The 27,511-nt window shown below is 35.6% G+C and overlaps 1 protein-coding gene across 1 annotated transcript in view; it reads right to left on the bottom strand.

The window, feature by feature from the left end:
* Positions 1-27,511, bottom strand: part of DHRS9 (dehydrogenase/reductase 9) — a 107,762-nt gene that overhangs the window by 13,592 nt on the left and 66,659 nt on the right. The window contains exons 3-4 of the mRNA XM_053690055.1: positions 24,910-25,168; positions 16,748-16,911 (exon numbers count right to left, since the gene is read on the bottom strand). Coding sequence (XP_053546030.1) covers positions 16,748-16,911; positions 24,910-25,168 — 423 coding nt within the window. The remainder of the gene's footprint in view (positions 1-16,747; positions 16,912-24,909; positions 25,169-27,511) is intronic.

The following is a 27,511-nucleotide window of genomic DNA, read 5'->3' as shown; positions in this document are numbered from 1 at the left end:
AAACAAACTATTACGTGGCTGCTACTCTGAAAGTGTGGGAGAAAACCCTAGCCTTAGACAAACTAATCTTGACCATACCCTCTCCCCTTACCCCTCTTCTTAATAACCCTCTTTTCCTTGCAAACCCCGATCATCGCTGAATCTCCCTCCAATGTCCCAGCACATTTGGTGCTTAATAAAGACCAGATCCGCACGCAACAAGAACTCTCCCAATTGCTCGGCCCCCCTTTTCATCTCTGGTTCCCCTACCTACAACTAAGAAAAGCCATAATTAACAGTCCCTACACTGTCGACCTTACCAGACCTCTCAACCCTTTTGAAACACTTTGCACTACCCCATCTATGACAAGATCCCACATCTCCTTTATATACAAATTACTTAGAGGCTCATACCCTGCCAAACAACCCTCTTATATACCTAAATGGGAAAAAGAACTTAGTTTCACTCTAACTGAAGCTCAATGGAGTCACATTTTTGTGGAAACCAAAAAATCATCCCTCTCATTAGTGTTCGCAGAAATGAACTACAAGCTACTATCCAGATGGTATCTAACCCTGCATGACTCCATAGTATATACCCAAACTCCTCCTCTCTATGTTGGAGACACTGTGGTGGAATGGGGACGCTTTCACATATAGTGGTCATGCCCCTTCCTCCAAACATACTGGAAGGATATCACCAAATATATCAATGCTACATTAGGGCTCAATATCACACTCTCTCCTAGTATGATTTTACTACATGACACTCCCCCTATATCCTGCTTATACCGAAGACAGCTATTTTGGTGTATGCTTAACTGCACCAAGCGCCTAATACCTAGGTTCTGGAAGTCTACACAGACCCCTAATCTCCCCATGTGATTGAAAGAAGTAGACCATATCTTATCTTTAGAAAAAATACACTACACCTTCATAGGCAAACAAGACTTTATTACAGACATCTTATATATTTGGGAACAAGGGAAGTCATAACCTGGGTCTGTGGTCACTATAATGCTAACTTTAAAGATGTGAAATACTGTTGCTCTCCCAAAAACATGGAATGAAACTATCTGCATTGTTTGGCCGTATATCTGCTGATGCGGTAAACCGTGTACTCTCCTTCATGGAGGTGGTTAGCATTCATAAATGTAGTCGTTTGCTTTGATTTTGTGTCACTGGCATCTATGCTCCCACAGGGAGTTGTTGGTATCTGGACACAGCAAGCCAGAGAGCCTCCTGCAAAACCAATGTATTTTGGCCTATATTATCATGGCAGAATTCATCCCTTCCTTATTAAAAAAACTACCAGCGCTATGGAATTCCAGTGCTAAAGAATTTGGCGGCGCTTTACAAATAAATGATAATAATAATAGTAATAATAATAATGGCAGCTGTGAAGCTGTAGTGGATCCAGGAGACCCTGTATAATACAGCCATCTCAGCGGTGGTGGATAACTACAGCCGCTCTCGCCGGGAAATAGTTCTGTGCCAGAGAATATTCAGTTTGACGTCTACTATAAGGTGAGCACGGCCACCCTGACACATTTGGCTGGCTGGCTGGCTATGCAACTGTGTCTGTCAGTATACAATATCGTATGTGTGCATCTGTACAGTATATATACATACTCTGTATTGGAAATAAACAGGCTAAGGCTATAGCGTTTTAATGTTTTTTTTTAGTATTTATGTCATCATACAATAAGTGAATTGGTACTAGTATATTTGAGAAAAACAGGCATCACATCCCTTTAGGGCTTGCGCACACAATATCTTAGCCCCTAGTCTCTTAATATGAGTTACTTTGCAACCAGAAATTAATTCCAAAGGGCTTGCTGACTAAACTTTCCTTGAAATACCTGGATACATGTTCATATAAAGAAGTTGTGGAATTGTTATGGTAAGCCTAGTTTTAAGGGAATGTTACAGATAATTGCTGTAATGACAGGCACCAGGTTCTGTGTGCCACTTTGAAATATTCCCAATAGAATTCGGAAATAAGAATTAATGTTCCAGGAAAAGTACACTAGTATTTTAAGAGTAAAATATGCCAAAAAAATTGTTAAATTTCCTATTGTCTGACTGATGTGTGCCAAGTGTACCACATTGAAATGAACTTGATAGACACTGTATGAAGTCACATAAAGAAGGATGATATTTTCTTGTATACTGAAGTCACACAGAACCTTCTCATAATATTGGTCTCTTTTGCTGTTTTAGTAGTAAATAGTAAGAATTTTGTTGTCTGCACCATGTGGTTTATGCTGGAATGATCTTATAGGAATGAGTAAATAGTTTAAAATGCTAAGGTTTAATTGACATTTTTATATACATGACTGTTTCAAAAATATTTATATCTATTGTTTACTTGGTTATATCTGTGCATATCCCTGTTTTTTTTAAATTGTTAAATGGTTTGACATTTTTTGTTAACGGTTTGACAGTGTGGTGTGGGTGGCTAGTGGATGCGATGTTGGCTGGTGATGGGTGGGATCAGAAGTGCCGAGTAACATTTTGGCTTTGCTATAGCTTAGGACTTGAAATTTTGGGACCTGTATATATATATATATATATATATATATATATATATATAAATATATATATATATAATACACACACATATATATACACAGTGTATATGTGTACATATTTATATATATATATATATATATATATATATATATACTGTATATATGTTTATCATCTATCTATCTATAAAATATTGTGGTGTTGGGTTAGCGCACATGAAGAATTGCTAACCTCAGTGCGTGTTATTAAACTATTAAATATAAAGGGCTAGATTTCAAGTGGAGCATTAAATTATTGCGCGCCCACAAACGGGCAAATATTGCAGTAGCAATTAGCGCTTATAAAATTAACCAGAGATCAGATCTCTGGTTAATTTTATAAATGTGCCCTAAATGCCCCCAAAACACAGTGTAGTGTATTTTAAAAAACGGCACAGAAGAGTGTGTGTTCCCAGTAAATATATATGTAAATGCTTGTATACATATATATTTACAGTATGTGTTAATATGTGTATATACACATTTTAACAGATAAATATATATGTATATAGTCATATATATTTATATTTATATTTGTTGCCCATCGCTGCGCTACTTACCCCCTTCGCTATGCTTAGGTTCTGTGCCATGCCTAAGCATGGCACAGAACCTAAGCGCATTGCTGACAACTTGTAATACCAGCGCACATTAGTGTGCACAGGTATTACTCAATGGAGCGCAAATATCACTTTTCAGAAAGCGATATTTAACGCTCCACTTGTAATCTAGTCCAAAATATGAAAAAATATTAATAGTTATTAAAAAAATATTATACATTTATTATGATAAATTGTTAATACTTATTGTAAAAAATACATATATTCTTTATTTTATACAGTATGTATAAACAATTTATAATAATTATTGTTAAAAAATTTTAATATTCTATCTTTAATTTTTCAATAACGCCTGTTGAGGTTAACAATGGATGCTAACCCGACATATCGTTAGACCTAAAGCACAAAACGCGTTTCACATATCTTACAATCCTGTTCTTTACATAGTTAAAAAAAAGTCATTTTTATTATTAAATATATATTTCTATATATCTGATAATGTTAATGTAAAATAAATATATGTACCTATATATTTATAGGAATAGACAAACAGGTATAGGTATATACATATATAGAGAAAAATGAATGTGAAGAACATTTTAAATATGAATATTCATACCTTCTGTTGGGTTTGACTTCTATGGGGAGAATATGTTATTGATTTTACAGTACTGCCAAAGCCCTTTGGTTAGTGAACGTCGGGTTTTGCAATCTGAAAATATCCACTCACTCCCAACTATAGTTGTTCATATGGAAAGTAGAAAACAAAAGGCTTGCGCAAGTCAGAATCACCTTGGGGTTCCGGAAACCAGGTGACGTACAACTACGGAGACCGAGAGCCGCAGTAAGTTGGCAGATCGAGTAAGACGGCCAATGAGTAACACCTAACACAGAGACACGGTAAGAAGGTGGCATAGCCTCACTGTGTCACAAACTTGTTTTCAGCATAAACGGATTCTTATAGAAAAGTGAGGAAGCACCTCTTTGAATTAACATATTCACTGTGAACTTTAAACAGCGCCGGTGATAAATACAGACGGTTGGAAGTATTTTGTTCTTGGGAACTTTCTGAGAAACAATTAGCCCTGCTGTAACGGGTTGCTATAAGTAATAGATCCAACATTAACTCTTAAGGATACAGAAACATTTAAGGGGAATTTCCACCTCTGAATTGAATAGGGGACATTTCTAAATCAAGCACAATTTTGTTATCTGGGAATTAGATGTTGTTATATTGTATACACACCTTTTTATATTGTGAACTGGATACCATTTTATCAACTTGAGCCTATTATTGCTTTATGATAGTGTGAGTGTTTGTATGAACAACTATAGTTGGGAGTGAGTGGATATTTTCAGCTTGTTTTAACTTTTATCTTTTAACTTTCATGTATAAGGTTGAACTGTCCAAATAATAGAAACGGTTTCTAAATTTATTATATTCTTTTAACGGGGTCATATAGTATAGACCAAAAGAAAAAAGTATTCAATGTGGTCACAATTTTGCCTATAAAGTGATTTAAACATACATATCTACATATCCTTCCGCTGTATGCGCCCACTGTATCTATTTTTGATTGATTTATTTGAATTATATACTATCCAGGAAGGGGGTAGTGTTTTTCAGTGAGGCTGTGGAGGATAGATTCAGCGCTTCACCCAATCCATTGTTAATAAAAAGTGTAAACAACCATGTTTAATTTAAAAATATCTCACGTTACACCATAGGGTACTGCAATATAATTATAGACTACCTCTATACAAGATAACATTATCAGTGATGTGTTATATGTACACTCTGCACTTTAATAATATCTGACATACAGACAGAACCACTGTATATACCACATCAATAGGAACAGATATGTGGAGATGTCAGTGATACAATCTGATACCTTGTAATATAACTACTAAACCTTAGAACTGTATGTGTAACTTTAATAGCAATATCACCGCAATCCACTAATAAGTGACAATTCTAGACCGCCTCCAATATAACCAACAGTTCCGGTGACTTATTATGCATATTTTTGAGAGAGCATTGTGCACCACAAGAACATGACACACAATCAGCACTCCTTTGTAACTTGCATTAACGGTATAATATGTGTGGATATGTGAACGGTATTTCATGATATCTTATAATAAAATTGTTACGTTCTAGAACTGGGTATACATCCAAATAGTGATCTATAATAGAATCTTTACGTCTAAGAACTGGGTATATAACCAAAATAGTGATTCCTTGGGAACCTTTGGGAATTTACCAATCAGTTGACAAACGAAAACCGCCTTTATCCCAGTGTATACACTAATAATAAGCTATTGGACGAATATACAATGGGTCCACTGCAGTATCCAATGGTGTATCGTGAGATATTTTTTAATTAAACATGGTTGTTCACACTTTTTAAACTGATTATTAAAAGTTATATTTTAATTAGTCATTGTTGTCCTCCTAGTCCATGTCCTCTTTGGACACATTAAGTCTCTTATCCAAGTGTGCTATATAATACCTTTTTGCTCCGCTCTCCCCCTTTTTTTTAGAATCTATGATATTGGGTATTAGGCACTACCTCTATAGGGATACTTAGGTCTACCCTTTTAGGTCATATAAGAGATTTAATATCTCCCATCCACCTCTCCGCTTTAGAGAGGTTTTTTCTCCTTAACCAACAACAAGTCGTCTTCACCATGTCTAGATGCCTAAATGCATTGAGTTGATGCCATGTGATTGGCTGATTAGCATTTTGTGTTACCATGCAATTGAACAGGTGTACCTAATAAAGTGGCCGGTGAGTGTATATATAACTTGTATATATATATATATATATATATATATATATATATATATATATATATAGATACACCTGTATATATATATATATATATATATATATATATATTTATATATATATATATATATATATATATATATATTACAAGAAAATATTATTTATATATTTAAAAATAAAAAGAACATTTTCTTCTATGTAAAGAACATTGGAATGGGAAATATGAATAAATTCCGTCAGGTTGAGTGAATTTGGTATTACGTGGTGCCGGTATTATAATAATTATATATATATATATATATATATATATATATATATATATATATATATATATATATATATATATATATATATATATATATATATATGCATATATATATTTAGAATATATTTAATAACGCTTCCATTAAAGTCTATGGGGAGAATAAGTTAGCAGGTACGCAATATCTGAAGTACTGAAGTAAGCAAGCATTGGGATTTGTTTGCTCGCAATTTACTTTCAACTTGTAATACGTGCGATAACCCACCCGCTGTAAATGTTAACTTCCAGCAGTGTTTGCACTTGAATGAGAGCACTTAAAAGCATGCTACTTGTAATCTAGCTCTTAAACTGAAAGATCGAAGTTGCTGTCTAAGAGGATGAATTGCTATCTTAGTATGTTTGTCATTATAAAATTATATGAAGATTCATTCCTTGTTGTAAACAAGATATTAACTCAATTTTAGTGGTAGTTTTAAAATTATATTGTTCCACATATACATTAAATAAGGAATTCAAAATAGATAATATACTACAAATTATATTTTCTTTTACCCCCCCCCCCTATATAACTGTTCCCCTTCTGTATGATTGCAAAGCTAATTTCAGTAAGCAAATTAAAATAAAGGAGACGTAGCTCTGAAGAATTCCCCTAACATAAGAAGCCTTTAGAGAAACGCGTATTGGGGGAACTCATTGGAAACCTCCTAAGATAAAAATTCATCCCCTTAGCCAGCAACTTCAGTTTTTTCAGTTTGTTTTTAAACAAAAAGATGCACAGCCACCATCTTGCACTACCTTTATATACACATTTATTATCAAAATCAAATTAATAAAAGATTGTGTTTTTATAGAAGTTTTGTTCCTAATAAAATTATATTATTCTTTTTTTCTTTTTGGAATGTAACAGTGTCAAGGGCATCCTTGTCATCTTTTTAATATTTTGAACTAGTTTGTAGATGTAAGTCATTACAAAGACTATTAACTGGATGTTGTCTACAACTGGAGCACAATACAAAGGAGTAACAACAAGTCAAGGAATTTTAAAAATCAACAACAAAAGAACAACAAAAAGGGCCAAACTAATAAAAGGGTAACTTTTTCAAGTTTAAAAACTTCATCTGTAGACAGCCCTAGGTCATCTACCCCAGTCAATGGAATGGCTGAAGAAAGAAGTGTACACCCCAAAGATGGAAATACTAGCGACACCCTCCAACAAAATTATGGAAATTAGTCAAAAGAGACAGTCAAAAACGGGGAAGAAGAAAAGGATTTACCAGCCAGATACCCGAGCAGAAGAAGGGGGGGGGCATGAGGAAGAGCCTAAAGAAATAAGTGTAATCAGTCTGTCTGATACTCCATTATCAGAGACAGAAATAAGAGTTCTTTCAAAAGAACTTACCTTTGCCCCCACAACTGATTTTTCTTTATTTAACACATTGGTTGTTGTTAATACATTTACACTCTGACTTACTTTAAAAATACATTTTATTGTAGACAAACAGACATATACAGAAGTAGCAGCAGATGAAAGGGCCAGTAGTGGAGTAAAATTAATTTTTACACAAAATCATGGCCTTAACTTTGATGAACAGTGTAGTCTTATAGATCTGATGAATTTAAATAGAGAGAGTATGAGACATGAACCTACTACACATATCATCCCCTCAGTAAAAATAAACACTAACACCTAGATTACGAGTTTTGTGGTAAGCTTAAAAAGCAGTGTCGGCTGGTCCTAACGCTGCTTTTTAATGCCCGCTGGTATTACGAGTCTTGCAGGTACAGGTTTACCGCTCACTTTTTTGGCCAGACTTGGCAATACCGCAAATCCACTTATGTAAATTGCGTATTCTCTTTTTTCAATGGGACTTGCATAGCGCCGGTATTACGAGTCTGCCAAAACGTGAGCGGTAGACCCTCTCCTGTCAAGACTGGTACCGCATTTTAAAGTCAGTAGTTAAGAGTTTTACACTACAAAGCCATAGCATAAAACTCTTAACAAAAGTGCTAAAAAGTACACAAACACCCATAAACAACCGGACATCGCCGCCACTATAATAAATATATTAACCCCTAAACCTCGGCACTCCCGCCTCGCAAACACTAGTTAAATATTATTAACCCCTAATCTGCTGTCCCTAACATCGCCGCCACCTACCTACATTTATTAACCCCTAATCTGCCGCCCCAACGTTGCCGCCACTATATTAAAGTTATTAACCCCTAAATCTAAGTCTAACCCTAACCCTAACACCCCCTAACTTAAATATAATTAAAAGAAATCTAACTAAAAATTCCTATCATTAACTAAATTATTCATATTTAAAACTAAATACTTACCTGTAAAATAAACCCTAAGCTAGCTACAATATAACTAATAGTTACATTGTAGTTGGCTTAGGATTTATTTTTATTTTACAAGCAAGTTTGTATTTATTTTAACTAGGTAGAATAGTTACTAAATAGTTATTAGCTATTTAATAACTACCTAGCTAAAATAAATACAAAAGTACCTGTAAAATAAAACCTAACCTAAGTTAAAATTACACCTAACACTACACTATAATTAAATAAATTAACTAAATTAAATACAATTAAATAAATTACATACAATTAGCTAAATTAAATTAAATTAGCTAAAGTACAACCCCCCCCCACTAAATTACAGAAAATAATAAACAAATTACAGATATTTAAACTAATTACACCTAATCTAAGAGCCCTATTAAAATAAAATAAAAACCCAAAATAAAAAAAAACCCTAGCCTAAACTAAACTACCAATAGCCCTTAAAAAGGGCCTTTTGCGGGGCATTGCCCCAAAGTAATCAACTCTTTTACCTGTAAAAAAAAATACAAACAACCCCCCCCAACAGTAAAACCCACCACCCACACAACCAACCCCCCAAATAAAACCCTAACTAAAAAAACTTAATCTCCCCATTGCCCTGAAAAGGGCATTTGGATGGGCATTTCCTTTGAAAGGGCAGTTAGCTCTTTTCCCGCTCAAAGTCCCTAACCTAAAAATAAAACCCACCCAATACACCCTTAAAAAAACCTAGCACTAACCCCCTGAAGATCGACTTACCGGGAGACGTCTTAATCCCAGCCGTTCAGAAGTGGTCCTCCAGATGGGCAGAAGTCTTCATCCAAGCCGGGCAGAAGTGGTCCTCTAGATGGGCAGAAGTCTTCATCCAGATGGCATCTTCTATCTTCATCCATCCGGCGCAGAGCGGGTCCATCTTCAAGACATCCAACGCGGAGCATCCTCTTCTGGTGACATCTAAAACAGAATAAAGGTACCTTTAAGTGACGTCATCCAAGATGGTGTCCCTTAAATTCCGATTGGCTGATAGAATTCTATCAGCCAATCGGAATTAAGGTAGAAAAAATCCTATTGGCTGATGAAATCAGCCAATAGGATTGAACTCACATTCTATTGGCTGATTGAATCAGCCAATAGAATGTGAGTTCAATCCTATTGGCTGATTGGATCAGCCAATTTTTTGAACTTCAATCCTATTGGCTGATTGCATCAGCCAATAGGATTTTTTCTACCTTAATTCCTATTGGCTGATAGAATTCTATCAGCCAATTGGAATCTAAGGGACGCCATCTTGGATGACGTCACTTAAAGGTACCTTCACTCTGTGTTAGTCGTCACCAGAAGAGGATGCTCCGCGTCGGATGTCTTGAAGATGGACCCGCTCCGCGCTGGATGGATGAAGATAGAAGATGCCATCTGGATGAAGACTTCTGCCCGTCTGGAGGACCACTTCTGCCCAGCTTGGATGAAGACTTCTGCCCATCTGGAGGACTACTTCTGCCCGGCTTGGATGAAGACTTCTGCCCATCTGGAGGACGACTTCTGCCTGGCTTGAATGAAGACTTCTGCCTGTCTGGAGGACCACTTCGCCCGGCTTGGATGAAGACGTCTCCCGGTAAGTCGATCTTCAGGGGGTTAGTGTTAGGTTTTTTTAAGGGTGTATTGGGTGGGTTTTATTTTTTAGATTAGGGTTTGGGCAGGAAAACCCTTTTAAGGGCAATGCCCATCCAAATGCCCTTTTCAGGGCAATGGGGAGTTTAGTTTTTTTTAGTTAGGTTTTTATTTGGGGGGCTGGTTGTGTGGGTGGTGGGTTTTACTGTTGGGGGGGTTGTTTGTATTTTTTTTACATGTAAAAGAGCTGATTACTTTGGGGCAATTCCCCACAAAAGGCCCTTTTAAGGGCTATTGGTAGTTTAGTTTAGGCTAGGGTTTTTTTTTTTTATTTTGGGGGGGCTTTTTTATTTTAATAGGGCTATTAGATTAGGTGCAATTAGTTTAAATATCTGTAATTTGTTTATTATTTTCTGTAATTTAGTGTTTTTTTTGTACTTTAGCTAATTTAATTTATTTAGCTAATTGTATGTAATTTATGTAATCGTATTTAATTTAATTTAGTTAATTTATTTATTTAATTATAGTGTAGTTTTAGGTGTAATTGCAACTTAGGTTATGTTTTATTTTACAGGTACTTTTGTATTTATTTTAGCTAGGTAGTTATTAAATAGTTAATAACTATTTAATAACTATTCTACCTAGTTAAAATAAATACAAACTTGCCTGTAAAATAAAAATAAACCCTAAGATATCTACAATGTAACTATTAGTTATATTGTAGCTAGCTTAGGGTTAATTTTATAGTTAAGTATTTAGTTTTAAATAGGAATTATTTAGGTAATGATAGTAATTTTTATTTAGATTTATTGTAATTATATTTAAGTTAGTGGGTGTTAGGTTTAGGGTTAGATTTAGGTTTAGGGGTTAATAACTTTAATATAGTGGCGGCGACGTTGGGGGCGGCAGATTAGGGGTTAATAAGTGTAGGTAGGTGGCGGCAACATTGGGGGCGGCAGATTAGGGGTTAATAAATATAATGTAGGTGGTGGCGATGTTGGGGGCAGCAGATTAGGGGTTCATAAGTATAATGTAGGTGGCGGCAGTGTCCGGAGCGGCAGATTAGGGGTTAATAATATAATGTAGGTGTCGGCGATGTTGGGAGCGGCAGATTAGGGGTTAATAAGTGTAAGATTAGGGGTGTTTAGACTCTGGGTTCATGTTAGGGTGTCCCCATAGGAATCAATGGGGCTGCGTTAGTAAGTTATGCTTTTTTGCATGTGTTAGACTTTTTTTCAGCCGGCTCTCCCTGTTGATTCCTATGGGGAAATCGTGCACGAGCACGTTATACCAGCTCACCGCTGACTTAAGCAGCACTGATATTGAAGTGAGATTTGTAGCAAAATTTTGCTCAACACTCACTTTTTGTCTTTTAACGCCGGGTTTCTGAAAACTCGTAATACCAGTGCTGTAGGTTAGTGAGCGGTGAGAGAAAACTGCTCGTTAGCACCGAATAGCCTCTAACGCAAAACTCGTAATCTAGTTGTTAGAATGATAAGTTTTACCCTGTACAAATGAGAGGGGATCTTCTTGAAGCCTTCCATACTATTGTTGAAAAAGAGTTAATAGATCTTCATCAAAAAACAAAAATAAGCAAAACAACAAAGAAGCCAAACAATTTAACAAAAAATGAAAGATTAGCGTGGAACAAATTGAAAAATAACAAAAATTTGGTAATCACTAACTGATAAGGGAGGCTCAGTTGTTGTTCAAAATAAAGACAAGTATGTCTCAGAAGCTTTGAGACAGCTTGAAGACTGTAGCACCTATACCAGACTTAGTTTCAATCCCACTATTAATTTTCAATTGGAACTTGAAAAATGCATTGATCAATCAATCTGCAGAGGGCATATCACCAAAGCAACAGCAGAAAAAGTCAAAGTTACTTAATACTTATCCCCAAGTCTCAGTTTTCAAGCATATCCCTAAGGTACATAAAGATTCAATATCCCCACCAGGAAGACCGATCATCTCTGGCATAGGTACCCTGGGTGAAAAACTAGATGCATGTATTGATGCCCATTTACAGCCTATTGTATACATTACCCCAGAACATGTCAGAGATACAAAACACCTTCTGAATATGCTTGAAGAAGTCCCTATAGATGAAAATTGTTTATTGTTTTCAATTTATGTATCCTCACTTTACTCATGCATCCCACATACACAAGGGCTTTTTGCCCTACACCAAATGTTAAATATGTTAACTAACTTTGATGCAGAGTTTGTGGGCTTTTTAATTGAGGCAACAGGATACCTCTTGTCCCACAATTATTTTCTTTTCATGGGTTATTTCTATCTTCAAAAATGTGGCACGGCAATGGGGGCGAAATTTGCCCCCTCATATGCCAACTTGTACTTACGTTTCTTTGAACTAATTAAAATTTACACAGATATCAACCCCTATAAAACTTATATAAGAGCTTATTTTAAGTATATAGATGATCTTCTACTAATTTGGAGAGGCAACACAGAACAACTACAGCAATTCATGATGTATTTAAACAACAATGACATGAATTTAAAGTTTACATATAACAGCTTCACTACTGAATTGGCTATTTTGGATGTATTGCTGAGGATCTCTACTAATAAGATTGAGACAGAGACCTATCGCAAGCATACAGCTGGTAATACTATCCTTAGAAAAAAATTTCACCATCCAGAACATTTGAAAAGAGGGAGTCCTAAATGCCAGTACATGCACCTACGTAGAAACTGCACTAGCCTATCCAGATATAAAACTCTAGCAGAAGAGCTTACAAACAGATTAACAACTAGGGGCTATAAGAAGAATGATCTTACCAATATAGCACAAGATGTTTCCACTATGAATATGGAAGATCTTTAAAAAGATAGTACACAGAGAAATTCAGACTTTACACAAAATACAGTAGTCTTCTCCACTCCTTACAGCAGACAATATCAGCAAATATGCTCAATTATAAAGAAACATTTAGCCATTCTTGACAAGGATAAGTTACTAGACAAAGAAGTGCTTGAGAACATAAAGCTTGACTCAAGAAAAGCAAGCACAATTGGTGACACCCTCAAAAACATTTTGACAATAAGAGAGACACCCCAAAGAAAACTTAGGGCTGGACCCTAAGATGGCTTTTTATATATGTGGCATAAGACCATGCAAATCCTGTGAATATGCAGATGTTAACGCCATGTCCTCCAGCCAAACAGGGGACACTTTCAAAATCAAATTAACGTGTTATTCTGTCTTTGTATTGTACTTAATAACATGCAAATAAACAATATGTAGGTCGTACCTCACGTATGCTCAAAGACAAAATTATAGAACATCTTCAATCATTTACTGATGAGGTACCCAAAATTCCAGTTGCTAAACACTTTTTATCACACAGTGACAACCCATTACCATACTTTTTGTTTAAAGCAATAGACCATATACCAAAATGAATCGCAGGGGGTAATAGACATACCAAACTGAACAAATGTGAGACCTCCTGGATATTTACATTAGAATCCGGGGTTCCAAAGGGAATAAATAAAAAATCTGACATTAAACTATTTGTTGGTTAGGCATTATGTCTTTGATTCCCAATCCTGTTTATCTGCAAGATCTTTGTCTCTAAACTATATTATAGCCTGTTGGTGGTGACTTTGTATTATTGTGATATACTGCTTGGCTACAATAACTAATAGGTTTAAAACTCCAAGACAATAGACTGGAGATATGAACTAAGGCTTTATTTTTACATTAGTTAATATTTTATCAATATATATATATTAACAACTTTTCAATTGTGTTAATATCATACTACAAATATGCTCAATTATCATCAAGTTTTGATTTATTTTTTAAATGTAAAAGAAAGCGTAATGCTTTCCCACTTCACCATTAATTTTTAATACATTTTTCTAGAAAAGCACAAATAAGCGTAAAGCATTTTTCACTTTTTTTTTTACCTAGTTTGATGTTTAAAACTTTTCACATGTAATTAAGGCATTTCCAAAACACTATATGGCTAATACTACGGATTTACAATTAGTAGCCTTGCCACATATAAACTTAGGTGTTATTTATATCACTAACATTCTCTTTTCAAGAGAATAACATACAAAGCCCACACTAGATTAGCATTGTCTTTATAGAACACTAAATTAAGAATAGAACAATAAGATGTTTTTTAAGATCACATTTAAATTTGAGCTAATTTCTACATTATTATTTTACTCTATTTAGTTTAATTTAACGCTAGCACAAGACACTTTAAAGCACTAAACATATTTAACATAAATAAAATGTGCAAGGCAGTAATGTCTAACTCCTGTAAACTACAAGATATCTAACAAACAAAAATGTTTTTTTATATTTCATTTTATTTTGGGATGTAGAGGTCAATACAATGTAACTTAATGAAGAAACATCTTGCACTGAGTAATCGTGTGAATATACATTTTAAACTGAGTCTCTGCTCCCATATGATTAACTTTATACTAGCCTCAGATCGTGAAGGGTTAATCCCAATGAATATATAGCAATACAAATGCAAATAACATTCCCTATAACCTCTATACTACTAAGTCCAATATGTGTAATGTAAGCACACTTTATCTAGTACGTTCGCATATATGTCTGACATAGAGTTTTTTTGCACTAATAATTTTAAAATAAATTCTCTTTTTGTATATCGATCCAATCAGTATGAATAACCAATCAGAATCATTTAGATGCCACTTTTTGAATACTGATAAAACTATTGGCTGAGAGCCATTAAACTCTGCTGATTGCATCCTTAATAGTTTTAAACCCTAGAGTATAGACCTTGGGGCCGATTTATCAACGGTCTTTCCGACATTATTCGCTCAGCGGATCATGTCCGACAGACATCAATGAATGCGGACAGCATACGCTGTCTGCATTTATCATTGCACAAGCAGTTCTTGTGAACTGCTTATGCAATCCCGCCCCCTGCAAATTCACGGCCAATCGGGGTTTCAATCCGCCCCAATCATATGAGATCGGGCTTCATAATTGCTGTTTCCGTCGATAATTCGGCCCCTTTAACTCTATCCCTGACGAAGTGCTGTAATGGCACGAAACATGTTGGATGTGTGATATATGCTGTTAGCAGTTCCGCTGGCTGTGATATAGTTACTCTTCTGACTTGATGTAAAGTCGTCTTAGTGTATATCAATAAAAGTTTCTTTTTATCCTTGATGTTAGGATCATTGGCAGCTGGATTCTTTCACCTCCGTGATTTTTTGCTTGCTATTTACTTGATTAGCGGTTTGTCTAAGGGTTGTAACCACATCCAGCTGATTTGAACGCTCCCTGCAAACATTTGCTGCACGTCAAACAGAGGAGAACCTGGCCCCCTATGCATCCACAACTTGGCACTTGGCCTACAACATCAAGGAGCCATTCCTGATGATAGACACAGGAAAAGGTAAAGCCTGCTTACGAATGAGGACCCGGTGAGTGAGCGTTGTTATTCATATATGCATCTGACTATCACTATTTGATATTATGTTTGCCACACATTAAAGCAAAGATATTCTATCACGCTAGTGACACAACTAAAAAGACTATCTCAATACATATAGCAACAGAGGAGTACATTGACACACATATTCTATACGGATCACTATTTATCCAGTACCTGTCAGCTATCTCTAAGTGAGATTTTGTCTACTAAAAAATAACCAGATGCACAAAGTTTAACCCTTTGGCTTTCTACTTACACAGATTTTAAGCCTAACAGGGACAACATATCAGACTTTTCTTTTTTATAAAGGTAATTACTTTGTTGCCCATACACACCGCTCTCTGAGAGGTTTCTCTTTTAAAACCACTGGATTTTTAGAAATGTTGTGAATAAAAAGTACCTTAAAATATTCAGTTAATCTCTTAACTTAAAGGGACAGTAAACACCAGAATTGTTGTTGTTGAAAGGTAGATAATCCCTTTATTACCCATTCCCCAATTTTGCATAGCCAACACAGTTATAATAATATACTTTTTACCTCTGTAATTACCTTGTATCTATGGCTCTGCAAACTGTCCCCTTATTTCAGTTCTTTTGACAGACTTGCATTTTTAGCCAATCAGTGCTTGCTCCTAGGAGCTTCACGTGCCTGAGCTCAATGTTATCTATATGAAACACATGAACTAAAGCCCTCTAGTTGTGAAAAACTGTCAAAATGCTTTCAGATTAGAGGTGGCCTTTAAGGTCTAAGAAATTAGCTTATGAACCTCCTAGATTTAGCATTCAACTAAGAATATCAAGAGAACAAAGCAAAATTGGTAATAAAAGTAAATTGGAAAATTGTTTAAAATTACATGCCCTATTTAAATCATGAAAGTTTTTTTTTTACTTCACTGTCCCTTTAAGCTGCATTTCTTACATAACCTTTCAATCAAAATTTTGAAACTGTGGTTATATAAACAGTTTGTGGTTTAGAAGCTGAGTTTGCTTCCTGTTGATCTCACAAGTATTGGGGGAAGATACATAGTTTAAGCTAAATATTTATATTAAGGGAACATAAGTAAGAGCTTGTCCATTGTCATAAAGTTATTTGCCCATAGATATACTATTTTAATTATTATTATCAGGTATTTGTAGAGCGCCAACAGGTATTATTATAATACTGTACATATATTGTTGTTGTTACCCTTTTGTATGTAATTGTCTCCATATTCCTTCTGAAGTTCCAATGGAAGTTGTTTCCAGAGATCCTTTCGCTTATTAATAACCTTTATAGCATCTGTCATGGGAGTATCAAAAAGTCCAGGTTCAATGCAAGAAACTTTTACTCCAAATGTTTTCATATCTCGCCTTTGGGAAAAGAAAATTGTGGTTTAGAGTTTTTTCAGTTAGAACATTAAGCAGATTTGTGAGTTTATTATAGGATTTTCTTAGATTTCTAATCATAAATGTTTTAAACTTCAATTTGTTTCCAGTCCTATAAATATTCCTATAAAAAATGTTTTTTCTAAACTCTTGCTCATTAATTTTTTAACAATGCATACATCCCTTAAAATAATATGAAGTCCAAAATATTTTTCATGATTCCGTCAGAGCAAACAGAGTTTCAAATTTACTTCTGTTATCAAATCTGCTTCTTACTCATGTTCATTCTACATCCTTTGTTGAAGAGCATACCTAGGTAGGTAGAGTGCATGTCTCTGGAGCACTCTGTGGTAGCAAACACTGCTGCCATCTAGTGCTCTTGCAAATGTATAACACTGTTAAAAGAATTCTTGCAAAACAGTTGTCATGTAGTAATCGACATGCACGCTCCTGAGCCTTCCTAGATGCTTTTCAACAAAGGATACCAAAATAAAGCAAATTTGCTAATAGAAGTAAACTTAAATGTATGCTCTATCTGAATTATGAAAGAAACAATTTGGGGTTCCTGTTCCTTTAAGCAAAGTATGAGATGTTTATTATTTATTTCTCCTGTTTTTCTAGTACTTTTGCAAACTTCCAAGAGAGACTTATCTGCACTTTTCCCAGTCATATTACATGCTTCACAGTGATTGTTCCATTATTTTTTACACGCTAAAGGGTCAGGTGCATTTACAATCATATTTTATTTTCTCTAGTATGTCCCAGTGTACCCAATGTATTCAAGTCAATACCAGGTTTTCTCAAAAACCTGCACAAAAACATAATTTATGTAAGAACTTACCTGATAAATTCATTTCTTTCATATTGGCAAGAGTCCATGAGCTAGTAACGTATGGGATATACAATCCTACCAGGAGGGGCAAAGTTTCCCAAACCTCAAAATTCCTATAAATACACCCCTCACCACACCCACAATTCAGTTTAACGAATAGCCAAGTAGTAGGGTGATAGAAAAAGGAGTAAAAAGCATCAACAAAAAAACGGGAAATATAATTGTGCTTTATACAAAAAAACATAACCACCATAAAAGGGATGGGTCTCATGGACTCTTGCCAATATGAAAGAAATAAATTTATCAGGTAAGTTCTTACATAAATTATGTTTTCTTTCATGTAATTGGCAAGAGTCCATAACAGATGACGTATGGGATAGTATTACCCAAGATGTGGAACTCCACAGAAGAGTCACTAGAGAGGGAGGGATAAAATAAAAACAGCCATTTTCCGCTGAAAAAAATAAATCCACAACCAAAAAAAATAAGTTTTTCTCATAATTGAAAATAAAAAACTTAAAACATAAGCAGAGGAATCAAACTGAAACAGCTGCCTGAAGAACTTTTCTACCAAAAACTGCTTCTGAAGAGGCAAATACATCAAAACGGTAGAATTTAGTAATTGTATGCAAAGAAGACCAAGTCCCTGCTCTGCAAATCTGATCATCTAAAGCTTCATTCTTAAAAGCCCACGAAGTGGAGACTGATCTAGTAGAATGAGCTGTGATTCTCTGAGGCGGGGCCTGACCCAACTCCAAATAAGCCTTATGAATCAAAAGCTTTAACCAAGATGCCAAGGAAATTGCAGAAGCTTTCTGACCTTTCCTAGAACCGGAAAAGACAACAAATAGCCTAGAAGTCTTCCTAAAATATTTAGTAGCTTCAACATAATATTTCAAAGCTCTTACAACATCCAGAGAATGTAAGGATCTCTCCAAAGAATTCTTAGGATTAGGACACAAAGAGGGGACAACAATCTCCCTATTAATGTTGTTAGAATTCACAATTTTAGGTAAAAATGTAAATGAAGTCCACAAAACTGCCTTATCTTGATGTAAAATCAATAAAGGTGACTCACAAGAAAGAGCAGATAATTCAGAAACTCTTCTAGCAGAAGAGATGGCCAAAAGGAACAACACTTTCCAAGAAAGTAGTTTAATATCCAAAGAATTCATAGGCTCAAAAGGAGGAGCCTGTAAAGCTTTCAAAACCAAATTAAGACTCCAAGTAGGAGAGATTGATTTAATTACAGGCTTGATACGGACCAAAGCTTGTACAAAACAGTGAATATCAGGAAGCTTAGCAATTTTTCTGCGAAATAAAACAGAAAGAGCAGAGATTTGTCTCTTCAAGGAACTTGCAGACAAACCTTTATCCAAACACTGCTGAAGAAACTGTAAAATTCTAGGAATTCTAAAAGAATGCCAGGAGAATTTATGAGAAGAACACCATGAAATATAAGTCTTCCAAACTCGATAATAAATCTTCCTAGAAACAGATTTACGAGCCTGTAACATAGTATCAATCACTGAGTGAGAGAAACCTCTATGACTTAGCACTAAGCGTTCAATTTCCATACCTTCAAATTCAATTATTTGAGATCCTGATGGAAAAATGGTCCTTGAGACAGAAGGTCTGGTCTTAAAGGAAGTGGCCAAGATTGCCAACTGGACATCCAGACAAGGTCCACATACCAGAACCTGTGAGGCCATGCTGGTGCTACCAGAATTACAAATTAATGTTCCATGATGATCTTGGAGATCACTCTTGGAAGAAGAACTAGAGGCTGGAAGAAATAAGCAGGTTGGTAAAACCAAGGAACTGCTAACGCATCCACTGACTCTGCCTGAGGATCCCTAGACCTGGACAGGTACCTGGGTAGTTTCTTGTTTAGATGGGAAGCCATCAGATCAATTTCTGGAAGACCCCACATCTGAACAATCTGAAAAAAACACATCTGGATGGAGAGACCACTCCCCCGAATGTAAAGTCTGATGGCTGAGATAATCCGCTTCCCAATTGTCTACACCTGGGATATGTACAGCAGAAATTAGACAAGAGCTGGATTCCGCCCAAGAAAGTATCCGAGATACTTCTTTCATAGCTAGGGGACTGCGAGTCCCACCCTGATGATTGACATATGCCACAGTTGTGATATTGTCTGTCTGAAAACAAATGAATGGTGCTCTCTTCAACAGAGGCCAAACATGAAGAGCCCTAAAAATAAAATATTGATTGGTAACCTCGCCTCTTGAGATTTCCAAACCCCTTGTGCTGTCAGAGATCCCCAGACAGCTCCCCAACCTGAAAGACTTGCATCTGTTGTGATTACAGTTCAGGTTGGATGAACAAAAGAGGCCTTGAATTATATGGTGGTGATTTAACCACCAAGTCAGAGAAAGTTGAACATTGGGATTTAAGGATATTAATTGTGATATCTTTGTATAATCCCTGCACTATTGATTCAGCATACAAAGCTGGAGAGTCTCATATGAAAACGAGCAAAGGGGATCACGTCCGATGCAGCAATCATGAGACCTAAAACCTCCATCCACATAGCCACTGAAGGGAATGATTGAAACTGAAGGTTCTGAAAGGCTGAAACCAATTTCATTTGTCTCTTTCCTTTTAAAGACAGAGTCATGGACACTGAATCTATCTGAAAACCTAAAAAGTTGACCCTTGTCTGAGGAATCAAGGAACCTTTTGGTAAATTGATCCTCCAACCATGTCTGAAGAAACAACACAAGTTGATTTGTGTGAGATTCGGCAAAATGTTAAGACTGAGCTAGTACCAAAATATCGTCCAAATAAGGAAACACCACAATATCCTGTTCTCTGATTACAGAGAATAGGGCACCGAGAACTTTTGAAAAAAATTCTTGGAGCTGTCGCTAGGCCAAATGGAAGAGCGACACATTGGTAATGCTTGTCTAGAAATGAAAACCGATAGTGGTCTGGATGAATCAGAATATGAAGATATGCATCCTATAAGTCTATCGTGGACATATAATGACCTTGCTGAACAAAAGGCAGAATAGTCCTTATAGTCACCATTTTGAAATTTGGCATTCTTACAAAACAGTTCAAAATTTTAAGATTCAGAACTGGCCTGAATGAATTTTCTTTCTTTGGGACAATGAATAGATTTAAATAAAACCCCAGACCCTGTTCCTGAAACGGAATTGGTATAACTACCCCTGAAAACTCTAGATCTGAAACACACTTCATAAAAGCCTAAGCCTTCACTGGATTTGCTTGAACGCATGAGAGAAAAAAATCTTCTCACAGGAGGTCTTACTCTGAATCCTGTTTGATACTCTTGAGAGACAATGCTCTGAATCCATTGATTTTGGACAGAAACTGCCCAAATGTTTTAGAAAAATTTTAATCTGCCCCCCACCAGCTGAGCTGGAATGAGGCTTTGGTTTCTTAAAGGCTTGGATTTCCAATTGGAACCAGATTCTTTGGGGGAAGGATTGGCTTTCTGTTCCTTATTCTGTTGAAAAGAACGAAAACTATTAGAAGCTCTAGATTTACCCTTAAAAAAAAAACTCCCTTCCCCCAGTAACAGTTGCAACAATTGAATCCAACTGAGAACCAAATAAATTGTTACCTTGGAAAGAAAGAGATAGTAATCTAGACTTAGATACCATGTCAGCATTCCAATATTTGGGCCACAAAGCTCTTCTAGCTTAAATAGCTAAAGACATAGATTTAACATCAATTTTGCTGATATCGAAAATAGCATCACAGATAAAATGATTAGCATGTTGAAGCAAACAAACAATGCTAGACAAATCAGGATCTGTTTCCTGTTGCGCTAAATTTTCCAACCAAAAAGATGATGCAGCTGCAACATCAGCCATAGAAATGGCAAGCCTGAGAAGATAGCCAGAATATAAATAAGCTTTTTTTAGATAAGATTCAAGTTTCCTATCTAAAGGATCCTTAAAGGAAGTACTATCTTCCATAGGGATAGTAGTACACTTGGCAAGAGTAGAGATAGCCCCATCAACTTTGGGAATTTTTACCCAAAACTCCAATCTAATTGCTGGCAAAGTATACAACTTTTTAAACCTAGCAGAAGGAATAAAAGAAGTACCAGGCCTATTCCATTCCTTTGAAATCATAACAGAAATATCATCAGGAACTGGAAAAACCTCTGAAGTAACCACAGGAGGTTTATAAACAGAATTTAAATGTTTATTAGTTTTAATATCAAGAGGACTAGTTTCCTCAATATCCAAAGTAATCAACACCTCTTTTAATAAGGAACAAATATACTCCATCTTAAAGAGATAAGTAGATTTGTCAGTATCAATATCTGAGGTAGGATCTTCTGAATCAGATAGATCCTCATCAGAGGGGGTATAAATCAGTATGTTGTCGGTCATTTGAAATTCATCAACTTTATGAGAAGTTTTAAAAGACTTTTTACGTTTATTAGAAGGTGGAATAACAGACAAAGCCTTCTGAATCCCATCAGCAATAAAATCTTTTATATTCACAGGGATATCATGTACATTAGATGTTGAAGGAACAACAGGCATTGTACTAGTACTGATGGATACATTCTCTGCATTTAAAAGCTTATCCTAACAACTGTTACATACTACCGCTGGAGAAATAATCTCTGCTAATTTACAACAGATACACTTATCTTTGGTAGAACTGTTATCAGACAGCAGGAATCCAACAGTGCTTTCTGAGACAGGATCAGATCGAGACATCTTGCAAATCTAAGAGAAAAAACAACATATAAAGCAAAATTATCAATTTCCTTATATGGCAGTTTCAGGAATGGGAAAAAAATGCAAACAGCATAGCCCTCTGAACATAGAAAAAGGCAAGAGTCACATAGGAAGTGGGGTTTAACTAATAAAATTATTTTATCGCCAAGTATGACGCGCAATGCAAAATTAATTTTTTTGGCGCTAACAACATCCGGAAATGATGCAACTCACGTCATGGCAGCCACAACCTTGTGCAAGGAACCTGGTGTCAACTAAGACGCCGGAAATGGCGAATTTGCATCACCGAAAATACCTTCGCGCCAAAAAAATTCTTGCGCAAAGAATGAAGCAATAAATATTAGCATTTTGCGGCCTTGCGAGCCTAATTTTGCCTGCGAAAATTAATGAAAGCAATTTTAAAGAAAAGACTATACCCCAGGTAAGAAAAAATAACTTCCTAAATATTTTTTGCCAATTTTGAAACTGATAGTCTGCAAAAGGAAATATACATAAACCTGACTCATGGCAAATATAAGTACAATTCATATATTTAGAACTTTACATTAATACATAAAGTGCCAAACCATAGCTGAGAGTGTCTTAAGTAATATGAAAAAAACAGTACTGAAACAGTTATCATTAGAGGTAATGGAATATGAGAGTATATCGTCGATCTGAAAAGGGAGGTAGGAGATGAATCTCTACGACCGATAACAGAGAGCCTATGAAAAGATTTCCCGCAAGGAAAACCATAGAATTCAATAGGTGATACTCCCTTCACATCCCTCTGACATTCGGGTTTCAAAATGCTGAGAAGCACATATCACAGAAGAAAATCAAGCACAAACTTCACCACCTCCATAGGGAGGCAAAGTTTGTAAAACTGAATTGTGGGTGTGGTGAGGGGTGTATTTATAGGCATTTTGAGGTTTGGGAAACTTCCCCCTTCCTGGTAGGATTGTATATCCCATACGTCACTAGCTCATGGACTCTTGCCAATTACATGAAAGAAATTGAAATAATAAAATAAAAAAAATAAAAATTTGATCTGTGCATCTAGATATGAATGAATATACAAAATGGCTCATTCAGTAACCATAGTCTTATTTTTCTATGTAATTCATGCATAGCTTAATAGTGAAGCACTCATACAGCAAATACCTAAAATAATACAAAGAATCTACTCTCTACCTATAACTGCTACGTACACTTTACCTAATTATCGAGATATAGATATCAACTTTGAATTAAAAGAAATAAAAGAGGGAAATTTCTTCTGTGATCTGTGGATCTTCCTGTTGTCAATAGACCACCAGCTTGACAGTCCTGCAATATTATATTACATATTCCCCTTTGTTTTTTTGTTTTTTTTTTATTTAAAAATTGAACTACCAAGGGCCCAATAATCTAAAGCTCTCTGGGCTTGTGAGATTCTCTAAGAAATCTCACTTGTACTATGAATCCCCTGTTCCAATTATCTAAAGGCAGTCTTTAACTTGAGAACAATATGTCTTGCAAATGGGTGTTCTCTGCATTTAATGGAGCACTAAACACTAAGGGCCAGATTAAGAGTAGAACACTAACAGTTGCGCATGAGTGTTTGCGCTCGTCGGTTTACCACTAGTATTACAAGTTGAAAGCAAACACAATTGCTTGAGAGCAATCTCGATTTATGTTAGAATGTTTACCACACCTTTAGGACTCTGGGGCTCAAAGACATGAGGTCTTAGGTGTTAGAAGAAAAAAAAGCAGACAAAGAGCTTTAACATAGAGATAAATACATATACATGTCTAAATAAGGATATGTATGTGTGTTATATATATATATAAGTGTGTGTGTACATATGTATGTATGTATTTATATGTCTATGTATTTACAGACAACTATACACATATATAGGCATATGTATAAGTGTATTTATATAGATGATTATATATAGGCATAGATATATACAGATATACCTGATAACTTCACTCTCCCCAGAGAAGTTTATTTTTTGGGGGAGCTCCATTCATTTCTATGGGAGACATCTCACAACTTACAGGGACAGCCACTTTTTAAGATTAATTCCTTGAAGGCAGCACTTTGTGTGTCAGAAAGGTTTTTCACATCTATCCGGTAAAGTTTTGATGATTGGGCCCCTAGACTTGTAACATTTTTGACTGATTGTAATTCTATTTGAGGGTTTCCTTCATGTTTATGTTGTCAAAGAGTGCTATATAGGATACCTTTTTCTTTATGTACTACACTTTATTTCAATGGTCTCCACTATGTGTATGAAATATTGGTTTGTTTTTAATTTATACTGAATTTCTTAACGATAACGTAAAAAGTAAAGAAGCTGTCTCACCCTAATTGAAAATCAGACAAACATACATATATAAATTATATGCATATTTATGAATTTTTCTTACCTCAAGCTGTCATTAAAACCCTCAATACCGTATTTAGATGCAAAATATCCACCTCCACTAGCAGCGACTCTGCCTCCAACGCTGGAAATGTTAACTATTCGACCTTTTGCTTTCTTTATTAAGGGGAGCATGACAAGTGTAACGTGGATTGATCCTATCAAGTTAACCTCAATAGGCGCTCTTATGTCTTCAATGCTCAGCCAGTCCATTGGAGCAAGGGTTCCCATAATACCAGCATTGTTTATTAAACCCCATAGTCCTATAAAGAAATATGCACAAAAATATACATTTATAAAATAACATTTACCTTTGAATAGAAAATAAATCAAGTGAAATCTGTAGAGTTAGTTAATAATGTCACATATAGCATGGATCATTGCCAGGAGTTGTTTGACAGGTGTTTTATAGTTACAGTTTCTAGCTTGGAGTTTGCTGAAGATAACCCTGGGAGATATAAATGACAATGAAAGAAAGATAAATATGCTAATAAAAGTACAACCAAGACTACTCTACAGGATTGATTGGCTCTGCGCTGCTCTTACTGGGAACTGAATTGTTTATGCCCAATTGAAGGTGGTTCTATGGAGGTGCATGTGTAGGGACATTAAAGGAACATTAAACCCCAATTTTTTTCTTTCATGATTTAGATAGAGAATACTATTTTAAACAACTTTCTAATTTACTTCTATTATCTAATTTGCTTCATTCTCTTGATATTATTTCCTGAAAAGCATATCTAGCTAGGCTCAGTAGCTGCTGATTGGTGGCTGCACATAGATGCCTCATGTGATTGGCTCACCCATGTGCATTGTTATTTCTTTAACTAAGGATATCTAAAGAATGAAGCAAATTAAATAATAGAAGTAAATTGGAATGTTGTTTAAAATTGTATTCTCTGTCTGAATTATTAAAGAAATTTTTGGGGTTTAATGTCCCTTTAATTTGTACCCCTTGTGACTCCCATTTTAAACTGTGCTTGACAGCACTATTATTTATGCAGGATGTAGTTCTGGCCCTTTTTCTCACTACCTCGTTATTTCTCAGTGCGGGCCATAGCAAATACATTGAGAAACACAGAGTTGCAAGCTTGTGAAGTTGTGAATTAGTGAGTACTGCTCTACAAGTAATTATCTACACCTGTATTCTGTAGCCTGCCTCACTATATTAACTAGTGACTGTGCTGCACATTACTGAGTGCAACACAGCTTTACTAAAGCTCTCTTTGCTTTTACTGTCTAATAGGGTAGATGTTACAAGCACCGGTGGTATGGTGAACCAGTTTATTAGCATAATTTTTGTACACATTACCTCTCTAAAGCACCTTGTACATAATAACTGTATTGTGTATTAGGGTTGGTATAACATATATTGCTTCACTATAGCACCTTGTACTCAGTAGATGCCTTATGTTTCAGTGTGGTTTTTACATATACTGCTTCACTAGAACACCTTGTACCCGGTAGCTGCCCTTTGTAGTAGGGTGTTTTTCACATATACTGCATCCCTAAAGCACATTGTACCCAGTAACTTTGATATACATTAGTAGCTGCCTTGTGTATAAGGGTGGGTATCACATTGCTTCCCTGTAGCACCTTGTATACCTAGTAACTACCCTGTTTATTACAGTGGTTATTACATACACTGCCTTTCCATAGCACCTTGTACCCAGTAATGTCCCTGTGTATTATATACACTGCTTCACTATAGGACCTGCAACCTCTACTTGCACTGTGTATTAGGTTTATTTGACTCCTTATCTGCCTGGGGTTCAGTGATAACTAAACAAGAGCTGAGCTTACACATAAATAATTATGCAAGGAGCAGATTAACTGAATAATAAAAATACTTTAGCTGGGGCTTTTCTATCTATTGACTCACACTTAGCTCTTTTTGATAAAAGTCTTGGCTTAGTGCCCTGTGAAAACTTTTGTAACTATAAACTACACAACAAGACCAGTGACATGATATATAGACAATAGGGATGTAGGGATCACTATGTGTCTCACAGAACCTCAAGGGCCATCTGGTCAATATAAATATGGTCAGAAATCCCAGACCTTTTTTTAACCCAGATATATTCCTTTTAAGATGTTCCTACATCTCTATTCTTTCCTCCTTTTTCAGGGCTGGACTGACCTTGCTAGGTGGGATCAGACTGATATACTTCAGGAAAGTTCTTCTCTGTGAAAAGGCATTTTGGGCTAAAAGAGACTGCTCCTAGGTGGTAAATCGCCTTAGAAGCTAACAAGTTATTGAGCTGTTGTTCGTTACTGAGAGAATGATTCTCTTTCTGTATATCGCTTGTTTTACTAATGCTTTTTTCTGTTATTTACTTTGCTCATTTCTTTAGTTCATTAGTTGAATTGCACAAATGTATAAACTAAACAAGAGGTTACTTTAAAAAAACGGAAAAGAAAAATGAAAGCAACAAAAAAATGTTGCCCTGTTACTGAGGTAAAACTGTTACTCTGATGGTTAAAAAGGCTTTCTGCAGGTGAAAAGGGCTTAAAAATTACTCTAATTAGGCAGGAAAGTTTATAATTTATACTATTAAATAATGATTTAGCAATGTCCTTGTCAGTTAATTCTTTTGTATGCTGTT

This window comes from Bombina bombina, chromosome 1, assembly GCF_027579735.1.
Source record: "Bombina bombina isolate aBomBom1 chromosome 1, aBomBom1.pri, whole genome shotgun sequence".
In the NCBI taxonomy this organism is placed as follows: domain Eukaryota; kingdom Metazoa; phylum Chordata; class Amphibia; order Anura; family Bombinatoridae; genus Bombina; species Bombina bombina.
This window is presented reverse-complemented; position numbering and strand designations above follow the sequence as displayed.